At 29.4% G+C, this 18,600-nt stretch overlaps 1 protein-coding gene across 1 annotated transcript; it reads right to left on the bottom strand.

The window, feature by feature from the left end:
* Nucleotides 1-6,946: 6,946 nt before the first annotated feature.
* LOC113871482 (zinc finger protein 8-like) lies at nucleotides 6,947-7,699 on the bottom strand. The gene has a single exon (XM_027508577.1). The coding sequence runs from the start codon at nucleotides 7,697-7,699 to the stop codon at nucleotides 6,947-6,949; it is 753 nt and encodes a 250-aa protein (XP_027364378.1).
* Nucleotides 7,700-18,600: the final 10,901 nt, after the last annotated feature.

Here is an 18,600-nt window from a genome sequence, read left to right as displayed (position 1 = left end):
GGAAGAAGAAATACGATACACGAATTAAGATTAATAGCATCATTCATTACCATAAGGCAAATTAAGATACACAAACAACATATGTGCTATGCATGATATGATTTAACAATTTATTTCATTTTCTTGTCTTCATTCCATGCATGTGGGCCCATCCAAATCATGGGGAAGCAGTCAATAGACTAAATAATCCAACAACAAACACTTGTTAATATCAGCATCCAACAAGCTCCACTGCCCATAATAACCTTCAGCTCTAGTTAGGACAGTCAAGTTCGGTTGTTGGATTCCTAGCTACAAGGTGCTATTCTAGGCCATTACGATTCCAAAACTCAATACATATATTCTCTGGGCTTCATACATTGAACCAGCCACTATAATTTCTCAATGAACAACTAAGAGACTTACTCTCAGAGTAAGTGAATCTCTTTGCTTTATTAAGATCATAGGCTTTTAAGTTAAATTAATTGTTCTTGTAAAATTTTATGTTATCATGATCAAAGCATGTATCAATATACTGTTCCTATTAAAACATTTACATTATCAATTAGAATATATAATAGATATAATTTTAAATTAATAATTATTAAAGTTAATAATTTTTGGTGATATAATAATTTATTATTAGATTTTGTTTTCCGTCCAAAGTCTGCGACTATGATGTTAAGGTGTCTCTTCAAACCCAAAAGGCTCAAGGTTAATTTTTGCTCGCAATTCAAACACAAGACATCATGCTAAATAAATTGACCATACACATGTGAACTTAATGAGACCTTTCACCACTTCATTAACCCTTCGAATTTATAATTAAATAACATTGTAATTTCATTTTCTAAATATTACCCTATCCTATGACATTGACTTAAAATCAAAATAATCACATCATATATTTACTCTCAGCTGATAAAAGTAATAAGAGTTTATTTTAATAAAAAGAAATAGTGTATCGAATCTAAATTTAAGAAAAGCTAACTATTTTGGATACTTTTTTTCTAGATTGTTTAATTTATTTTATAATCATGTATTAGTGTTTTGTAAATACGATTTCATTCAATACATAAAAAAGCATATAAAGTTTTAATATAAAATAATTAAATATTTATTAATTAGAAAATTGATACAATATTTATACCATATTGTTTTTAATAAAACCATATACGATATAATGATACAACATTTTCAACCGATGCCTAATTTATGTTTATATTTTCATAAATTGGCATTAATTATTTTTTCAGAATCATGTTTACTACTTTACATGTTTTAATTTTTATATTATAGTTTTATAATGTACGAATCAATAGTGTTAAATACTATTATGTATTTAAATGGAACTTTTAAAATCAAACAAACATTGATAAAATTGAGTTGACATAGTATTAAATTTATGATCTCACTCTGTTACAATAAAATACAGGTATTATATTTATTCATTAAATTTTTTATTTATCATTAAATTGTAAAAATGTAAATGTTTTAAATATCAAAATAACTTCGATTCTTTAAAGAGGAAACCTAGTTTGTGGTGCTTTTTAAAAAAAAAAAAAAAGGGTAAAACTTACCTTCTCACTCTACACTTCCATAAAGAAGTTAGTTAGTTCAACATCATACTTTTTACTCAGTCAATGAAGAAAGAGAATAAAACAGTTAAATTTGAGGAAAAAAAATATTTTCCATTGTTAATTAAGAAATAATAAATATAAAGATAGTATTAAATTTTGATGAGGATTTCCCTAAGCCTCTTGAATTTCGGACCTACTAGGACTAGGACGTATCTCGAGCTACAAAACTCGAAAATGGGTGATTCAAAAACGAGAGAAATATTCACGTTGTGAACCTTAATTTTGACTCAAGAATCACTTAATTTGAATTTGTATAACGCAAGATATGGATACAAGCTTAATTTGGGGTTTGTTTGGAAGAGAATGCTATGAACCTTAAAATTCAGAATTGGAAAAAAAAAATTTGAAATTCATACCTTGTAAAGAGAATAAAAGGAAGGAAATATGATAGGGAAGGCGCCACAAACAAGGATGTTTGATAAGCCAACAAGATCGCCACAAGAACGGATGAATTCTTGATAAGATTGGAGGTTGCAAGGAAGAACCCTAGCAGAGAATAATTCTCACTATAATCTGATTTCAATCATGTATATCCTCAAAATGATTTTCAAGTGTTTTAGTACAATTCAGTTTTGGAGTTTGTTCACATGGACTCGACATATAAAAACAAAAACTAATCCCTTTAGTACAAACATGATGTATATGTTCAAGTGGTTAAGCGAGCATATTACATCGTAAGGTGCAAGGATTCAAATCCTATAATAAACAATAAAGCATAATAACATGTTTTTTTACACAAAGTACCAAAATAAATAAAAAATCTTCCAAAATGAATAAAAAGTCTTCAAAATTCAGATTGAAACTTTGGACTCTTCTTTGTACACTTTACTTTCTTATATGTGATAGATGTCAATCTCGTAATTTATATTTTCCCACCCAACATTTTTTTCTTTTTCTTTTTACCTGACGATATTGTGTTTAAGCAAAAATCTCTTAACTAATCATATATGTTCTATGAAATTTTGAAAAATAATAATTGATACAAACTTTAATGCACGTAATAGTATAACTGTCACTAATAAGAAATAATGAGGTTAAATAATATTATGATGATATATTTAAAAATTCATAAATATAATTAAAATAATTATTAAAAAAAGATGGTAAATATTTACAATACCATATTAACTTATTAAAAGAAATTATTTTTTTCATTAAAGGGATTCCTTATTATATTAGGATAGTATTTGGTCGTAATACAATTGTATAGAGGCTTAAAAAATAAAACAATTTTTTCACTAAAAAAAGAACAAGTTTTTAGATAACTAATTATTGAAAATTTTCCTTCTCTATTTCGAATCTCACGATCCAAAGTCCATACTACATGAGAATTTTTAACTCTGTAGTAGGCTTGTCCCATTGCAAGCAATTAACTTTTAAATGTAAATACTGTGATTCCATGCCGATGGAATGATACATCAATGGTATATATTTACTAAAACTAATTTGATTTGGTATCAAAAGTTAAAGTATAACATCTATGCATCATATTTTTAGCTAAGACCTAAAACTTTATACTAATAAATCAGTTTCTGTTAGATAAAAATTATACCAACGAAGACATTAACCTTAACTTGGAGTAGTAGTAAATTTTTAGTTTTTACTTTTTTTTTTTTATATTCGACCAAAATAAAATTAAACTGGTGTTTAATCAAATTTTAAAATAGTTTCACTTAAATTTGTAGAAACAAAAGAGGAAAAAAAAAGTTGTTATTTTCCCATTTTAGTTATAAAAATAAATTATACAACTATTATTGTTTTAAAAGACACATAAGCGAAATTATTATCACTGATCACTGTTATTATTGTCACCTCCACTACTATCATCATTGTTACTATTGCATAAGTTTTTTTAAAAATTAACAATTATATTATTATAATGACTACTACAACTATTATCTTAGCTTTTTCCATCATCGTCACATTATTATTATTTCCACTCTCAAATCTCCACTATTTTCATCACAAGTCTACTGTATATTGCTATCACAATTACCTCTCACTTTCTCTGTAAAAATTAAATATATGTTTTAGTCTTTAAAAATTTTAAAAACTAAACTAATAACCATATCAAACAATTAAATATATGTTTTAGTTTTTAAAAATTTTAAAACCTAAACTAATAACCCTAAACTAATAACCATATCAAACAATTAAATATATGTTTTAGTTTTTAAAAATTTTAAAACCTAAACTAATAACCATATCAAACGGGACTAAGAGAAATTATTTTTAGTTTTAAATTTTATATTCTCATTATATTATGTGTGTGAGTCTAAAAACACTTACACTTAATTTAAGTCTTTTATTTAACTTATATCTAATAAATTATAACCAGTTACATGTAAATAAATAAAAGGCTTAGATCGAGTATATGAATTTTTAAACTTTAACTAGTATAAAAAGATTTTACTTTTATATATATATATATATATATATATATATATTATAGTTAAATATATCAAAATAATTCCTTATAACTTGATTTTTTTATTACATAAATAGTTAAGTAGATTTTTATCCAAAAGCACTTTTATCAATCAGATTTAACATTTTATACCAATAATGAGTTGAATTCAAATTTCAAACCATTGTCATTGCATTGAAACATCGAGTCTTCAACTCAATTTTCTATAAAATCCACGATAACTATTTAGAGGTAGACAGTTTTTTTATGAAAATGATAAAAATAAATATTGTTTTATCATTTCATCGTTAATAAAAAACCCACCATCATAATTTATGAGAAGGTAAACAACAAATAAAAAGACATAATTTAGTGATAAAAATAGCAGATCAGTTTTTTTTACACAAAAATAAATTGTTATAGTACATAAATTCCTTATTTCAAAATAAACTCACAGGTTTGTATCTTAAAATAAGTCAACTTATTTGTTTATCATGTTCTTGTCTCCCTTGTTGGATGATATTAGATCGAACTCATCTATAATAGCGCAGGAACTAACATATAACAAATTAATGTATTTAATTTATTTCTACTCAACCAAAATAATTAAATATTAAGCATTTAGATATTCAACCAATGTGACTAATACAATACAAGGTATTTACATACTTTTATTGTTGATTAGACCCTCATTTTAGCTTATTACAATGAATTTTTTTTTTATAAAACGGTTTCTCATTATTTTAAAGAGCACTACCAAACATTCAAATAAATATTGTTATCCAACATTGATATACTTGGACAGCGATTCACTTTCTAACGTATAAACTATAAATCAGAAATTTGAAATTTTTTTCTTTAAATTTTTTTTTTACAAACTTAAATTAATTTATTGTTATGTTTAAACTTGAATTTATTTATCTTAAATTCAAAATTTCTTCATTTATGAGTTTTTTTTTATCACAAATTAAAAAATCAATTTTTTGTCTTATGGAAACTCAAGTTTTTATTTTATATTAACCAAATAGTTTACATTTAAATAAATAAAATAATAGTAAATATGAAAGAAAATTAAAATAATAGAAAGTTTCATTGTTAATAGAGAAAAAAAAAAGAGGAAGGAAGTATGAAGAGAAATAATGAAGAAAGTACCTACAGTTATGAAAGAGCCAACTTTGTCAATATAATTTTTTAAAATTTTAATTTATGAAAGTGATTGACATATAATTACTTTCTAAAAAGTGACTTTAGAAAGTTGTTAGCATGTGACTGCTCTTTAAATAACGTAGTGATCTTTTAGTAAGCACTAGACATTTTAGTCTTTAAAATGTAAGAAATGTTATGTTAATTTTTGACTTTTGTATCCGTCAAACATTTTAGTTCCCAGATCTAGATACTGTTAATAGACAAAAAAAAAAAAATACTGACACATCAAGTTAGATGGCATGTGAATGGTGACTTAACAAATACACATGCAGAAAAAGTCGAGTCTTAATTATGCAATGTTTTCCTTCCCTTTCCATTACCTTTACACCTCTAGTTAGCTTCCTTCTACAGCTAATGGGTTTCCAGCATTTTGAATGATGACAGAATTATAGTAGAGACCTTGTTATTTTATGCATTACTTGATTGCTCCGAGACTAATATTATTAGACATGAGAGTAGGACCAAGTTGGAAAGCGAGCTTAGGTAAAAAACTTCTTTGTTTGGGAACTTGAATGGTGTTATTATACTCCACTCATAAGAGAGTTCCTAGTGCAGCCAGCACCCAAATGCATTTGCCTTGAGAAATTTGTTTATTATTGACCCTCTTGCTACTTTAGTAAATCATCATAACCCTTTTAGAAGAACAACAAATTTTAATTTTAGATTTTCTAATGCCAACTACAATTTGCGAATCAGTCCTAGAATTTAAGAAAAAAATTATGTCAGGTTCTTTTGTGAGAGAAAATGAGAAAGTTGTAATAACTATTGTATGACCATGTTTACTCATTTAAACATATAAAATAGCATCGCACTTGACAATTCATATTTTACACATGTTTAGGGATTAAAATATTTGACAAATATAAAAATTAGAGACTATTGTGACACTTTTAATATTTTAAAGACTAATTTTTAAATATTTATTCTTTTGAGACTAAAATAAGAATTTAGTCTTTATTATTGTACACATATACTTTCATGTCTTTTAAAAAATGGAACGATGAAGGCAAAAGCATTTACAGTTTGCTTTACCATCCAGAGCAATTGGTTCGGCTTCCATCAACTTTGTAATCATGGAACAGTCCGAACCTTGAAGAAAGAACGGTAACAAAAAATGACTTTTTTTTCCCCAATCGATCTTTCGCATTATTTACACGGTTGTTATTTAGTTATAAAAGTTGGAGTTTATAATTTTAATTATAGTAAGGTATATAAGATGTAAATTAATAGTTTTTATATCATTGATGTAATATAATATTTATTTAAAAGATAAAATTTAAAAGTTTGAGTTTTTAAATCAGTTATAAGTTATTTTACACGAGCTGTACAGTCGATGTAAATAATTTATAGAAATTATATTACCTGTTTTTATACCGATTATAGAATCGATTTAAAATATTTTTTTATATGATTTAAAAAATACTTTTTAGCAGTAACTATAAACTAATAAAGAAGATAAAATAAATAAATAAAATTTAGGGATAAAAATAGTAGAGCAACACCAGCATCAATTGACAATTAGAAACAAGGGCTCTCTATATAATGAATTTTAAATAGCATTTGTAGCAAATATGCTTGCCTAGGTATTATTGAAATTGAATGTCATCATTGTGACGCAGACCTGAAAAATCACAATATTGCTACCACAACTGCAATTGCAAATCACTATTTTCAAATCATTATTAAAGATTAAAGGGAAAATTCGGCCCGAGGATTAAAATTGTTGGTTCCCAGTACAATGATTTCTTAGAAGACTACTAAGATCAGAATGGGCCATGGTAGCTCTTCTAGATGCATCAAGGGAAGGAACTTGGTTAAGTTCAGAACCAAACCCCACATTCCTGTGGTACAGATTTTGTGCAGTTTCAACATGTGGAGGTTCAGTAGCTACACCCAAAGGGTTGGTCATCCCAAATCGATGCCCTGGGATAGAAGTCTTAGGCAAACCTTGGTTACCATAGCCTGGTGCAAATTGAGGAAATGGCATGTGAGCCATAGGGTGCAGATGAGTCCCATTATAAAAGGGTATCGACCCATGTAAAGGATGATGATGTGCCAAGGTTGAGTATGGACAAAAGTGAGCACCAATACCAAATGTTCCCATCTCAAATTCTTTGTCTATCCTTGAGAGCACTCTTTCACGCCTATGAGCGTTTTGGTGTCCACCCAAAGCTTGAGAGCTTGGGAATTTCTTGTTGCAAAACTTGCAGGAGAATTGGCGTTGCTTAGGCTTGATCACATGAAGATTAGTGTTTTCCAAAGGTTTTTGAGCAAAACCTGATGGATCCTCATCACCTTTCAAGGATGTGAAGGTGAAATTGGATGAAGTTTCACCCACCATTTTGTCATTGCCAAGACTAAGAGATAGTAATAAGTCTGAACCTTCAGCATCCACGGCATGTGCCTCCTCGATCTTGTGCTTGAGCTTTCTATTCTCAATATCTCTGGCAAAGAGTTGTTGTGGCATTGTTATAAAGAAACACTCCCCAAGGAAGATGTACTTGCTAAGAGCTTTTTGTGGTGTTAGCTGTTGTAGAGTAGCTATTTATTATGAGAGAAATGAATATTGCATCTTCCATCAAAGGAAACATATCTGGGGTGGATGCATTACATGGCCTTGACATAATAACAAATTTACATATAAGGAAACCATAGAATTCAAAAGGCCTTAAATGTCAAACTTTAGGATACATGATTGAAAATTCTTATAATATGCTGTAAATTAATACTTACTATATTGTCCTGTAAACTATGACATGTACACCCATTAATTTTGAGAATTTTCAACTTCTTTGGTTTATGTCATTTTATAATTAATTTTGTAGCTCCATTTCTTGTAATGCATGTATACATGTAACTTTTTTTTTTGGGGGTCTTAATTAGTTAATAAACTAAACAATTAAACTTTTAAAGCATCTGATGAACTATTTTTAAAAAAAATTAATTAGATTCCAGTACGTACTAAACATTATGGAGGGCCCCAATTAAAAAGTTTAAAAACCTAGTTACAACCCTTCAAAATATAGGGACTTATTTATAAATTCTTAAATAATTTAAAAACTTCAAATTAATTTAACCATTCTTACTTTATTTTAAAGATATTCCTTAATACATTGCACTAATTTGTAGCAATTTTGTTCCTTAGAAACATTAAATTACATTACGGCCAAGAACAGTAAGCAAGTCTCATGTTGTTCTAATTTCAGGTGGTTTGCAAATTCACAGTAAACTAATATGTTGTTAGTTGATTATCACTGTAGGCTTTTTGTATCTAGCAAGCATCAAATGGGATAGTCAACAATTTCAACATGACATTCTTTTGTCTACATCTTTATCGAAACAATTAATTGATGTGCCAAAAAAATCCTTCTAATTTGGTTTTTTGGGAGAAATTATTTATATTTTTTTTCACTTTTCAGAAATGCATTAATTCTATTAATCTATTATTCATGCTAATTTGACTAAGAAAATTAATTAATTCCCTTATATGTGCCTTATGCCAATATAGAAGTCTAATATATATATATATATATATATATATATATATATATATAATGAATTTATAGTCACAATTTATCCAAATGTTTACCAAATATAACCTTATCATTTATAATTAATAAGGGGATGGTGTAAACAGGGAAAGCCTATTTAATGTCCAAAAAAGAAGAAGAAGAGATAAACACAATATTTGAAATTAGCATTATCATATTACAATTTCACATGGGAGGATCTTTTCCCCACTGTGCATAGAACACAAATTTCTAGAAACAAAATCATCTTAAGATTTAATTAAGTTGAACTATGATTTGGTCATGCAATTCAAAGTAAACATTTTATCTAAAATTCTTTCTAATTTGATTTTATTGTTGTTATCGAATTTGTTTAAGCAGACTAAATCCACTTTAAGCTTTTGAGTTTTTGCTACCATTTCGTATGAATTATCATATAAGTATTAACATTAAAAAAATGGAATGAATATTAGAAAAATTAAAAAGGATAAATTATAATGCAAATTTTATAAAACTCCAAAACAGCATTTATGGAATATAGAAACGAAATATTTCATTAAACCTTTTTCATATAGAGATTGATAAGTAATTAGATAAATCATTCTTTTTTCAAAATATGGTTAATTATCATATTAACTAATCAATTTCGATCATTTGATTGGAACTTACAGTTTTGCCTTTTGTAGCACATCGTGGGAGAATATATATTTTATAACTACAAAGGACAAAATTATATATTTGACACAAAATGAAAACTTTATTCTACATTAAAAAAATTGTAACAATAGTCTTTTATTCACTTATTTTCAATGAAAGTTTTTATTTTTATTTTTATATCTGAATGTATCCTAATTTTTTATTTAATTTTTATTTGATAATATTTTAGAATAAATTAGTAGATTGAATCATTAAATTTTTGTCTGATTATCTAATATATTTTTTTCATTTCGGTTCTTTAACTTATAAAAGTATTTTAAATAAGTATTTATTTTTGTTAAAAAATTATTTTATGTTTTTTTTCTCTCTGTGAGCTCCAACAAAAATATAGTATATTCAAACTATTTTTTTTGGTTGCTTCTTTTTCTCCTCACTTCTCTTCCTTATCTTATCCATCATTCACGTCTCTTGATCCATTTTTCTTCCTTTTTTTCTTCTTCTTCTTACCACCATTCACACATTTTCCCCATCTTCAAACTCCAACAAAAATCTTTTATTTTCTTTTCCTTTTTTCTCTCTCTTCCTTTTCTTTTTTTGACAAAAATATAATAAAACATTCCTTATCTTGAAAGTTTTAGTCACTTTAAATCTCTTATTCAAATATCTTTATGTAACATGAATTTGGGTTCATTAGATTTAACCATTTATCTTAAAAAAGCAATTGTGTATATGAAAAGTTTAATTTCTCTTATTCTATCTTTATACACACACATACCTTTGTAGTGCAAAATTTATCAATTAAAATGATTATTGTTGTTACCAAATTTTTTTTTTTTGAAGTTTGAAGGAATTGATAAAAGGAGAAAAAAAAAAACAAACAAGAAAAGTTTTGTCAAAATTTAAAGAGGTGTAACGTCTTTGATTATTTAATTCAGTAAGGGAAAAAAAATTTAGTTGAGAATGGGAATTAAATTAAATTCATTTACACACTAAAAATAAAGTGCATAATTATATAACTTTTATCCAATTTACTCATACTTATAAAAATTTAAATGATAAAGCAATAGGAAATAAATAAATTTAAGTAGAAAGTTGAAATAACATTAATGTATATTGTTCTCATTAATTTACAAAGGATTAACATTTGCAAAATATAACTTCAAAATATATTAGAACTCATTTACAATATTTACAAAATACAAAAAAATATAACAAGTCCTAATGAGCAGTCTATCTACCAAAGGACCGAAGATAATACTAGTCATTTTCTCCAAACCACCTATCAATCTCTGCTATTTCCTCTGGGGATAAGTCTTTGTTTTCATCATAGTCACCCACATTAGTTACCAATTCAGGGCCCGTGATTCGCTCAATGTTTCAATGGCTTAGTCTCCCATGCTAATCATGGCCTAGAAAAGTATATACATATTTCCATGCATTTGGCGATCAAGTTTGTAATACCCTCATTTTTATTCCCTTATTTTTGAGTAAAATAGGAGTTGTCGTGCAGGACTTCTCACTCAGGCGAGATGTGTCTCGCTCAAGCGAGAAAGGATAGAGTTGCCTCAACTATCCTCTCGCTCAAGCAAGAAGGGAGCTCGCCCAAGCGAGATAGGGCTCGCTCAGGCGAGATGTCGCAGAAAAATCTGGAACTCTCAGGACCCGTCCTCACTCAATCGATAATACCTCTCGCTTGAGTAAGGATATCATAAAACCATTCTCTGATTAGCTCATTCAAGCAAGGATGTGCTCGCTCAAGTGAGATCGCGTGGGTTTGAAGGGTATTTAAGGACTTCTGCGTTGAGAAATTTCATTTCTCACCAAAAGCCACTTCTTTTTCTCTGATCTCTTTGTTCTCTCCATCTCCCATCCTAGAGAAAGCCCTCAATACTTCTGAATCTCTATTGGATCTGAGCTCCAACGTCCGTTCTTCTTAGATATGAGTAAGTTTCTGGAGCCCAACATTCGAATCTAGTTTCTATTTCTCTGTTCTTTCTCCTTCTGATAGTAATCTATTCTGTGGCATTAGAAAGAATTCTAGTTCTTGAGAAGTTTTACCGGTTGAGATGTGGAGTTTCTTCCTAGAGCTAACGAAGAATTTAGTTCTTAGACTCATTTCCAAGTAAGGGGAGTGTTCTCAAGCCTTAGCTTTATTTCTATATATAGTGACCCCAGGAGAATCTGAGTAATCTATTTTAGTAATAATTTATAAATTTTTATGAAACCATATGGTAAGTGATTTTTTGGTATAAAAAAAGGTTTCAGGTTTATTTGAAATAACTAGAATTAGATTCTTAGCAAAAGTTATGGGCTAGAACAACATGAAGAAGTTTTAGGATTAAATTAATTGGGATGTATAGGAGTTAAGTAATAAAAGACAGAGAATACTGAGTTCTAGGTTAGAAGACTCTATTGAGGCTGAGGAAATATGACATCTGGTGAATGATTATGAAACTGCACAATTTGGGATGAGTCCGAAGGTGTTCAACCATCGGCATATTGTGTGCTAATGTGTTATGGTCTGATAAATATGTGATGAAGTGATAAAATAAGATAATTGTGCTGAATTGTATGATGATGCATTATTGTTTGAGGTTATGTACTAAAATAAAAGAATATGATGATTGTCTGAATTTAATGAAGTTTAGTAGATACTAGGAAGAAGAGATGTATAAGTATGTGAATTACTGAATATGTTTTGATGAATTTAATGATGAGAAAAAGGGATAAAAATTATAACAGTGAATAGAGGTGCATGAATATGATCTTTGGAAAAACTGTGTGATATGAAAAGTGATGGGTATGTGTAGAGAAAAGAAATAAGAACACTAGTACATGTGTTACAAATACAACGATTGGTACAATTATGATATATGTGTTGTAATACATCGACGAATGAGATTATAACATATATGTTGTAATACATCAATTCATGTAGTTGCAACATATGTATTAGAATAGTATAAGGTGTTAGAATAGTATAAAGTGATGTGCCACGGTTAAGATATGGTATGGATAGTTTAGGGATACACTTTGGATATAGGGTTTAGAGTTGATTGTGAAAATCTAGGGAAAATGAGAGTGGTAAATGCAGTTCACTGATGTGTACATGATATAAAAGTGGGAAGCATTTACAGGCCTCACCTCATTCCTTGACCGAACTCCTAACTATACCTTTGATTGGAAGGCTATGAATGCACATGTTGTATCCGTGTGTGGTTTAGCTTACGCTGTGAAGTCCTTTGTAACTAGAGAGAGTACATTGGTAGTGAGTTAGGGGCTCGAGAGTACCTAGAGTACCATTGAATTTATGGAATATTTGAAAGTGAAAAGGATAAAGTGGCACAAAATTATGGATCAGATGATGATCTTTGGCTAAGTGTAAAGTAATGCATTTTCATGTCTTATTATTGTATGTTTAATTGAGAAATTAAGTTTGGAGGGAAAATGATGTGAATGGATTATTTATTTTTTAAGAATAAAAGAAGTTATGTTGCATGTGTATGCTAGAAGAAGTAGGAAATGTATAGACTTTGAATATAAATTTATAAATATTTTGGAATCAATATGATAAAATGGAAATGAGTTGAATAATCGAATTACAATATTATACAAGGAGAAATAGATGTTAATTAATCAAATGATGAATGAATTTGTTAGAAATTGACTGTCCCTAACTTATTATATGTGGCTTTCGCAAAAACTGTCTGCATTGTTCCCTTTATTTTATAAATTAAGATTTAGTGGGTAAGAGATGCTCACCCTTACAATTATTTTTCAGGTAAAGAAGGTCATTTCGTTCTAGGGTCATACTCACAAGGAATGATAGGAAGGAAATTGTTCTGCAGAGTTTAATTTATTTAAGAGAGAGAATTGTAAAGATTTATTGAATAAATTCTATTTAAAGTTATTTACTCTATACTATTATATTGATGAAAGTTTTAATTTAAAGTTAAAGCACTTTGATAAATTTATGGTGAAGGATGATTAATATAGCCTTTCAGTTTTCTTTAAATGTAAAGCATTAAATTAAATTGTGTATGAATGAAGTTCTTTATCTTACTCAATTTTAGTAACTCTAAACTCAATTTTAGTAACTCTAAACTTACATGTTTTACAAAGATTTCCTATATATTTATTGATCTTTTACTTAATTTACTCAAGAAAAGAGTTAAAAGAATTATTTTAGCTTTTCTAGAAAGTGTGAATTGAGAATTCCAAAAAATATATAATTGTGATTTAAAATACAATAAATTTGTACTGATTTAGAGTATATATATATATATATATTTTTTTTTTTTCTATATTCATCTATCTTTTACTTATTTTACGCAAATCATGTTAATGTTTTTATATTTAAAAGAAGAAATTATATAAATCAATAATAGGGTGTTACAAGGTCAAACCTCTATATATAACCAAACATGCAGTATGGTGGATTCTACCACTGCTAGAGTAGTCAAAAGGTACATTATATCCTATAGTCATTTCTAAAGTAAAAATAATGCCAAAATAATCATTACTATGAATAAAACTACAATGACACAATTGTTGCCATTCTCTAGCTACATGGTCTAATCTACTGCTAGTAAGTAACTCTGACAAACTAACAAGTCTTTAAATCCGTCATCTTTATTTCCTAGAATGTTTTGTAAGGATGAGCCTCTCTTTCATTACAAAACATGAATTTACAATAAAATTAAGTAACACAAACAAAGATGATACATTAATCAATCATACAATGCAATTTATGTTTATATGCATACAATAATTAACAATCATTCCATTTATCATATTCCTTTCTATTAATACTTAGAGTTTTCATTTCACACTTTCACTATATCTGATTCTCTTGAGGTATTTCTTATTATAGATAGTTGTTGGATAGCCGTAGCTACATAAATATAACTTGTGCTAAACTGGCCCTTTTTAGCAAAAGCATGGTCAAGAGTTTAGGTTAGAAAATGAATGTGAGGCTTGTGGGACTCTTACTCTCATTAATTATACGCAATTCAAGAAGAGCATAAACTACCTTCATTTTTCCAAGATTTCTAAAATCGCCTCTAACTTCCACATTTCTAGTGTATCTCTGAACTATCCACACTTGTCCTTATCATTTTTCTTTCTCATTCCACTTTTATTTTCATATTTCTTATCATAATCTAACTTGACATTTCCACTTTACTAATTTGTTCATCCTTTACCTCCGGACTTTCGGTTGAGCGAGACTATTCTCGCCTGGGCGAGATATGCACACAATGGTCTCCCTAACTATTTCTAATATTCTTGCTTGAGCGAGCCCATTGTCGCCTGAGCAAGATGACATCTAGAGAGTTGGATGTTGAGGTGACAGTTAGGCTAATTTATCCCATTCTTGCTTGAGTGAAACTCATCTCACTTGAGAAAGAATGCCCTAAAATCTTGTGATTTTGGGTGCTCAGTCTTGCTTGAGCGAGATTTCCTACACCGGACTTCTATTAAAACACTTATAAATCATTCTGAAACATACTCTAACACTATCTAATATCAAATAATCCACCAATAATCAAATAAATGAAAAAGAGGGTATTATAGGAGGGAAGGGGAGAAATGGGTCATCAAAGCGTGAACATGGAGTAAAAGAATAAAGAAAATTAATAAGAAGAAGAGACAATAAAAAAATTTGCCAGAATATACTAAGTTTTCATCAAAATTCACAAAGAAGAAGATGTTGAACAATAACTTGTTAATAAAGATCAAAATGAGAAATGATGAAAACACCATAACAAAAATAAATTTTACTAGCCATTATTTAGTAACCATAAATATTTTGTCAGAAATTCTTCAAATTTTAATTAGTATACTTATTAAATATTAGTCAGTAAAGATAGATTTCTTAAAAAATTAAAATAAATGTCAATTGGAAATATACAAAACTCTTGAAATTGAAACTCTGACTTTCTCTCTCATCTCCATGAACTAAAATCCCTCTCCCATTACATGAGTATCTTGTTTTCGGGTACCGGAATCTCTCTCCATGAACCAAAAGTCCTCTCTCATTGCATGGGTATCTTGTTTCCAGGAACCAAAATCCTTCTCTCATTATATGGATAGATCTAAGAAGAATGCATTCGTATTCTTCTTCATTTTCAGAAAATCCAAGTGACTTTTCAATTAGTTCATTTTAATTTTGATTACTGCTGAGTTTAGTTTTAGATGTATAGAGAGATAATACTAAATTTTTTGGTCATATGATTATAGAGGTTATTTTTTTAAAAAATTAACAATTTTGAAACTTGATCCTTTTTGTATTCTCTTCTTAAACGTTTATAGATTGACTGCTATTTTGAGTTCTCTATTGTTCCTGAGATATGGCAAATTGAGCAGTGCACAAAAAATTGAATGGAATAACTGGTAAAATGCCTTTATATAAATATTTCTTTTTTTCTATTTTGTCCATAATTGACTTTTTATGTTAATTTTAAGACATTTTACTAATGTAGGGGATTCTTAACATTTCACGCTCTGTTTGCATCATTTACGTCATTTTACCTCTTGATGTTATCATATATCTCCAATAAGGATTCACAAAAAGGGCTGGTTGTTAATAGATTATCTACTTTCTCTAATTCAGTATTGGAGGAATGTTAATGTATAAGCAAATTTTAACTTGTTGAATATGATAAAAGCTTATTTTTAAATTCTTTTACATTTTAACTAGTTTACGCTAAATTGATGGTGATGCTTATGGGGTATTGATAAAATATACTGACTTATGAAGTGAATGTAATTATTGTGATATTTTCTGTTTATAATTTAATATTCATGTTGTATCATTTGTAAGAATTGATAGTGTTATACTCTTTAGATTTTAGATAAGGATGCAATGGAGGAGGTGAGACAGAAGAGAGATACATGAAATAAAGCCTGGTTATATTGTGCAACTCCAAGTGGTATGAACTAGTTTGTTTTTGAAGATTTGCTTGGTTTTTGTTTGTGATGATAATTTAATGTGATCTTTTTTTTTTTTTTGTTATTACATTGGTTGATCCAACAGGAAGTGCCTGAAAACAAGAGGCATTACAAGGCCAATGCTGGCCTTAATTCAACATTTAGAATTAGGAGGCTAGTGGTGTAACGCCCCGAATTTTGTAATAGTGATTATTGATATATATATGTATATATATGTATGTGTAAATATGAATGAATATTGAAATTTTCACTTGAGTGCGTGATGACTAATTGAACGATGATATGTATGAATGGGGATATATATATATATATATATATATATATATATATATGTGTGTGTGTGTGTGTGTGTGTGTGTGTGTGTGTGTACGTGTATATGTGGCTGAATTTGGAAAATAGGCTGAGTGCCTAGTGCAGGGTGCTCTCGTTGTTCTCGCTATAGCGAGAGGGTCCTGGGAGGAAAGCATGAAACTGTTTTCTTTTTGCTGTAGCAAGAGGTCTCTCGTTGTAGCGACAAAGCCACAGTTTAGGCTGCATTTCTTGGTGCAGTCTTGCTGTAGCGAGATTCTACAGAAACTAGAGTGTAGTTTTGTCTGAGTTTTTCGCTGTAGCGAGAGTGTTGCGACCAGAAAGGATGTAAAGGGGGTTAGGATTCGAGAAAGGTTATTTCTCACATTCCCTTCGAAATTCCTTTGATTTTCTCGACCCAAAACCCTATCCCACCGATTAAATTGCCTCCAAAGCGTGTTGAGAACGCTTGGAGGTGAGTTTTAATGGTTAGGATTTTTATTTTTCATCCCCTTTCTCTGTTTCTCGGTTTCCTTGGATTCTCATGGAGTTCTTCCATGTATTTTAGCCAAAATCCGTGTGGGGAGCACTTCTGTGGTTGAATTCGAGTGTGGGTCTTCAATCCAAGGTAAGGGGGAACTCTACCCTATCTCATTGTGTGAGATTCTGTTCAGTTGCTATGTTTTTGTAATGTGATTGAGATAGAGAGTAGGAATAAGTGTGTTGATGGAAATCATTGTGTTTTTGAATGTAATGTGAGTTGGTGTGACTGATTATGTACTAAGTGTCATGTAATAAAATGAAGACATATATGCCAAGTATTGTGAATGGGTATGGGCACTTGTACTGTATATTTGAATGAATAATTGTGAACAGGTGTGGGCCGTGTAATATGAATGAATATAAGCTTTGTGTCATGTACTGTAGAACGAATGAGGGCATAGTGCCGTGTATTATGCATGATTATGGACTTTATGCTGTATACTGAGAATGAATATTGCAATGTGTGTGAATGGAGCGTTATTAACGTCGGTGTAACGTGCTGTAAATGGTTCAGTGATACACTGGGGGTATGAAAGATGAGGACGGTAAAAATATCTTGGGGAGGAGGGAGTGGTGGTGACACCGACTGTGGGAGCGGGTGCACCATGGGCCACACACTCTTCCTGACTTGACCTCTGACCACTACCTTTGCTGAGCGACCTGTGACTACCTACGTAGTATCCGCGAGGCAGGGCTAACCGGCGACCATCCATAGTAAAAATATGTGATCACAGTACCACAGTGAGCGTGGCTGGTGTGCAGTGAGTGCACGAGATTATTGTATGATAATTACGTGTGTGTAAACTGTTTGGTGCTGTGAGTGCATCGAAGTTGAATTAGAAATTAATTGAGTGGTAATGTTGCCTGTGATTATATTGTGTGAAGTGTATTAGAAATAATGTAAATTATGTGCAAGGTAAGACTCTATGTTCGTTTATGTGTGTGGTAGTGTAGAATACTCACTCTTACATTCAGTTTTTAGGTAATCAAGACGATCAGCACCAGATTCAGTGAAAGGTTGGATGGAACTGCTATAGGGCTTAGAATGTTAATTTGAAATTGTATTTAAAATGGTCATATAGCAGTTATTTGATATAAACTTGTAACCTTTTCCTTATTTTGAAATGTTTAATAAAACTTTTATTATTCTGAATTTGCGAAAGTATTATTTATTTGAAATTAAATTTAAGGTGTTACAGGTGGCTGGGTTAGGATTGAGTTTATGTTGCCATTGTGAGTATTAACTTTCCATTTTTCAAGTGGATTTAGTTGCATATGGGTTGTTTGAACTGGTAAAATTGTGTGTTATCTTTTTTGTTGGCATTCAGGCTATGTTTTTTGTACTTAATGAAAAAGAATGGTGTGACATTGGGTAAAGTTATCATTAGTTTGGATTTGAATCTTTTTATGTGGAATGAAA

The sequence above is a fragment of the Abrus precatorius genome, unplaced genomic scaffold (assembly GCF_003935025.1).
Source record: "Abrus precatorius isolate BTA unplaced genomic scaffold, Abrus_2018 Scaffold7, whole genome shotgun sequence".
NCBI classification, from domain to species: domain Eukaryota; kingdom Viridiplantae; phylum Streptophyta; class Magnoliopsida; order Fabales; family Fabaceae; genus Abrus; species Abrus precatorius.
This window is presented reverse-complemented; position numbering and strand designations above follow the sequence as displayed.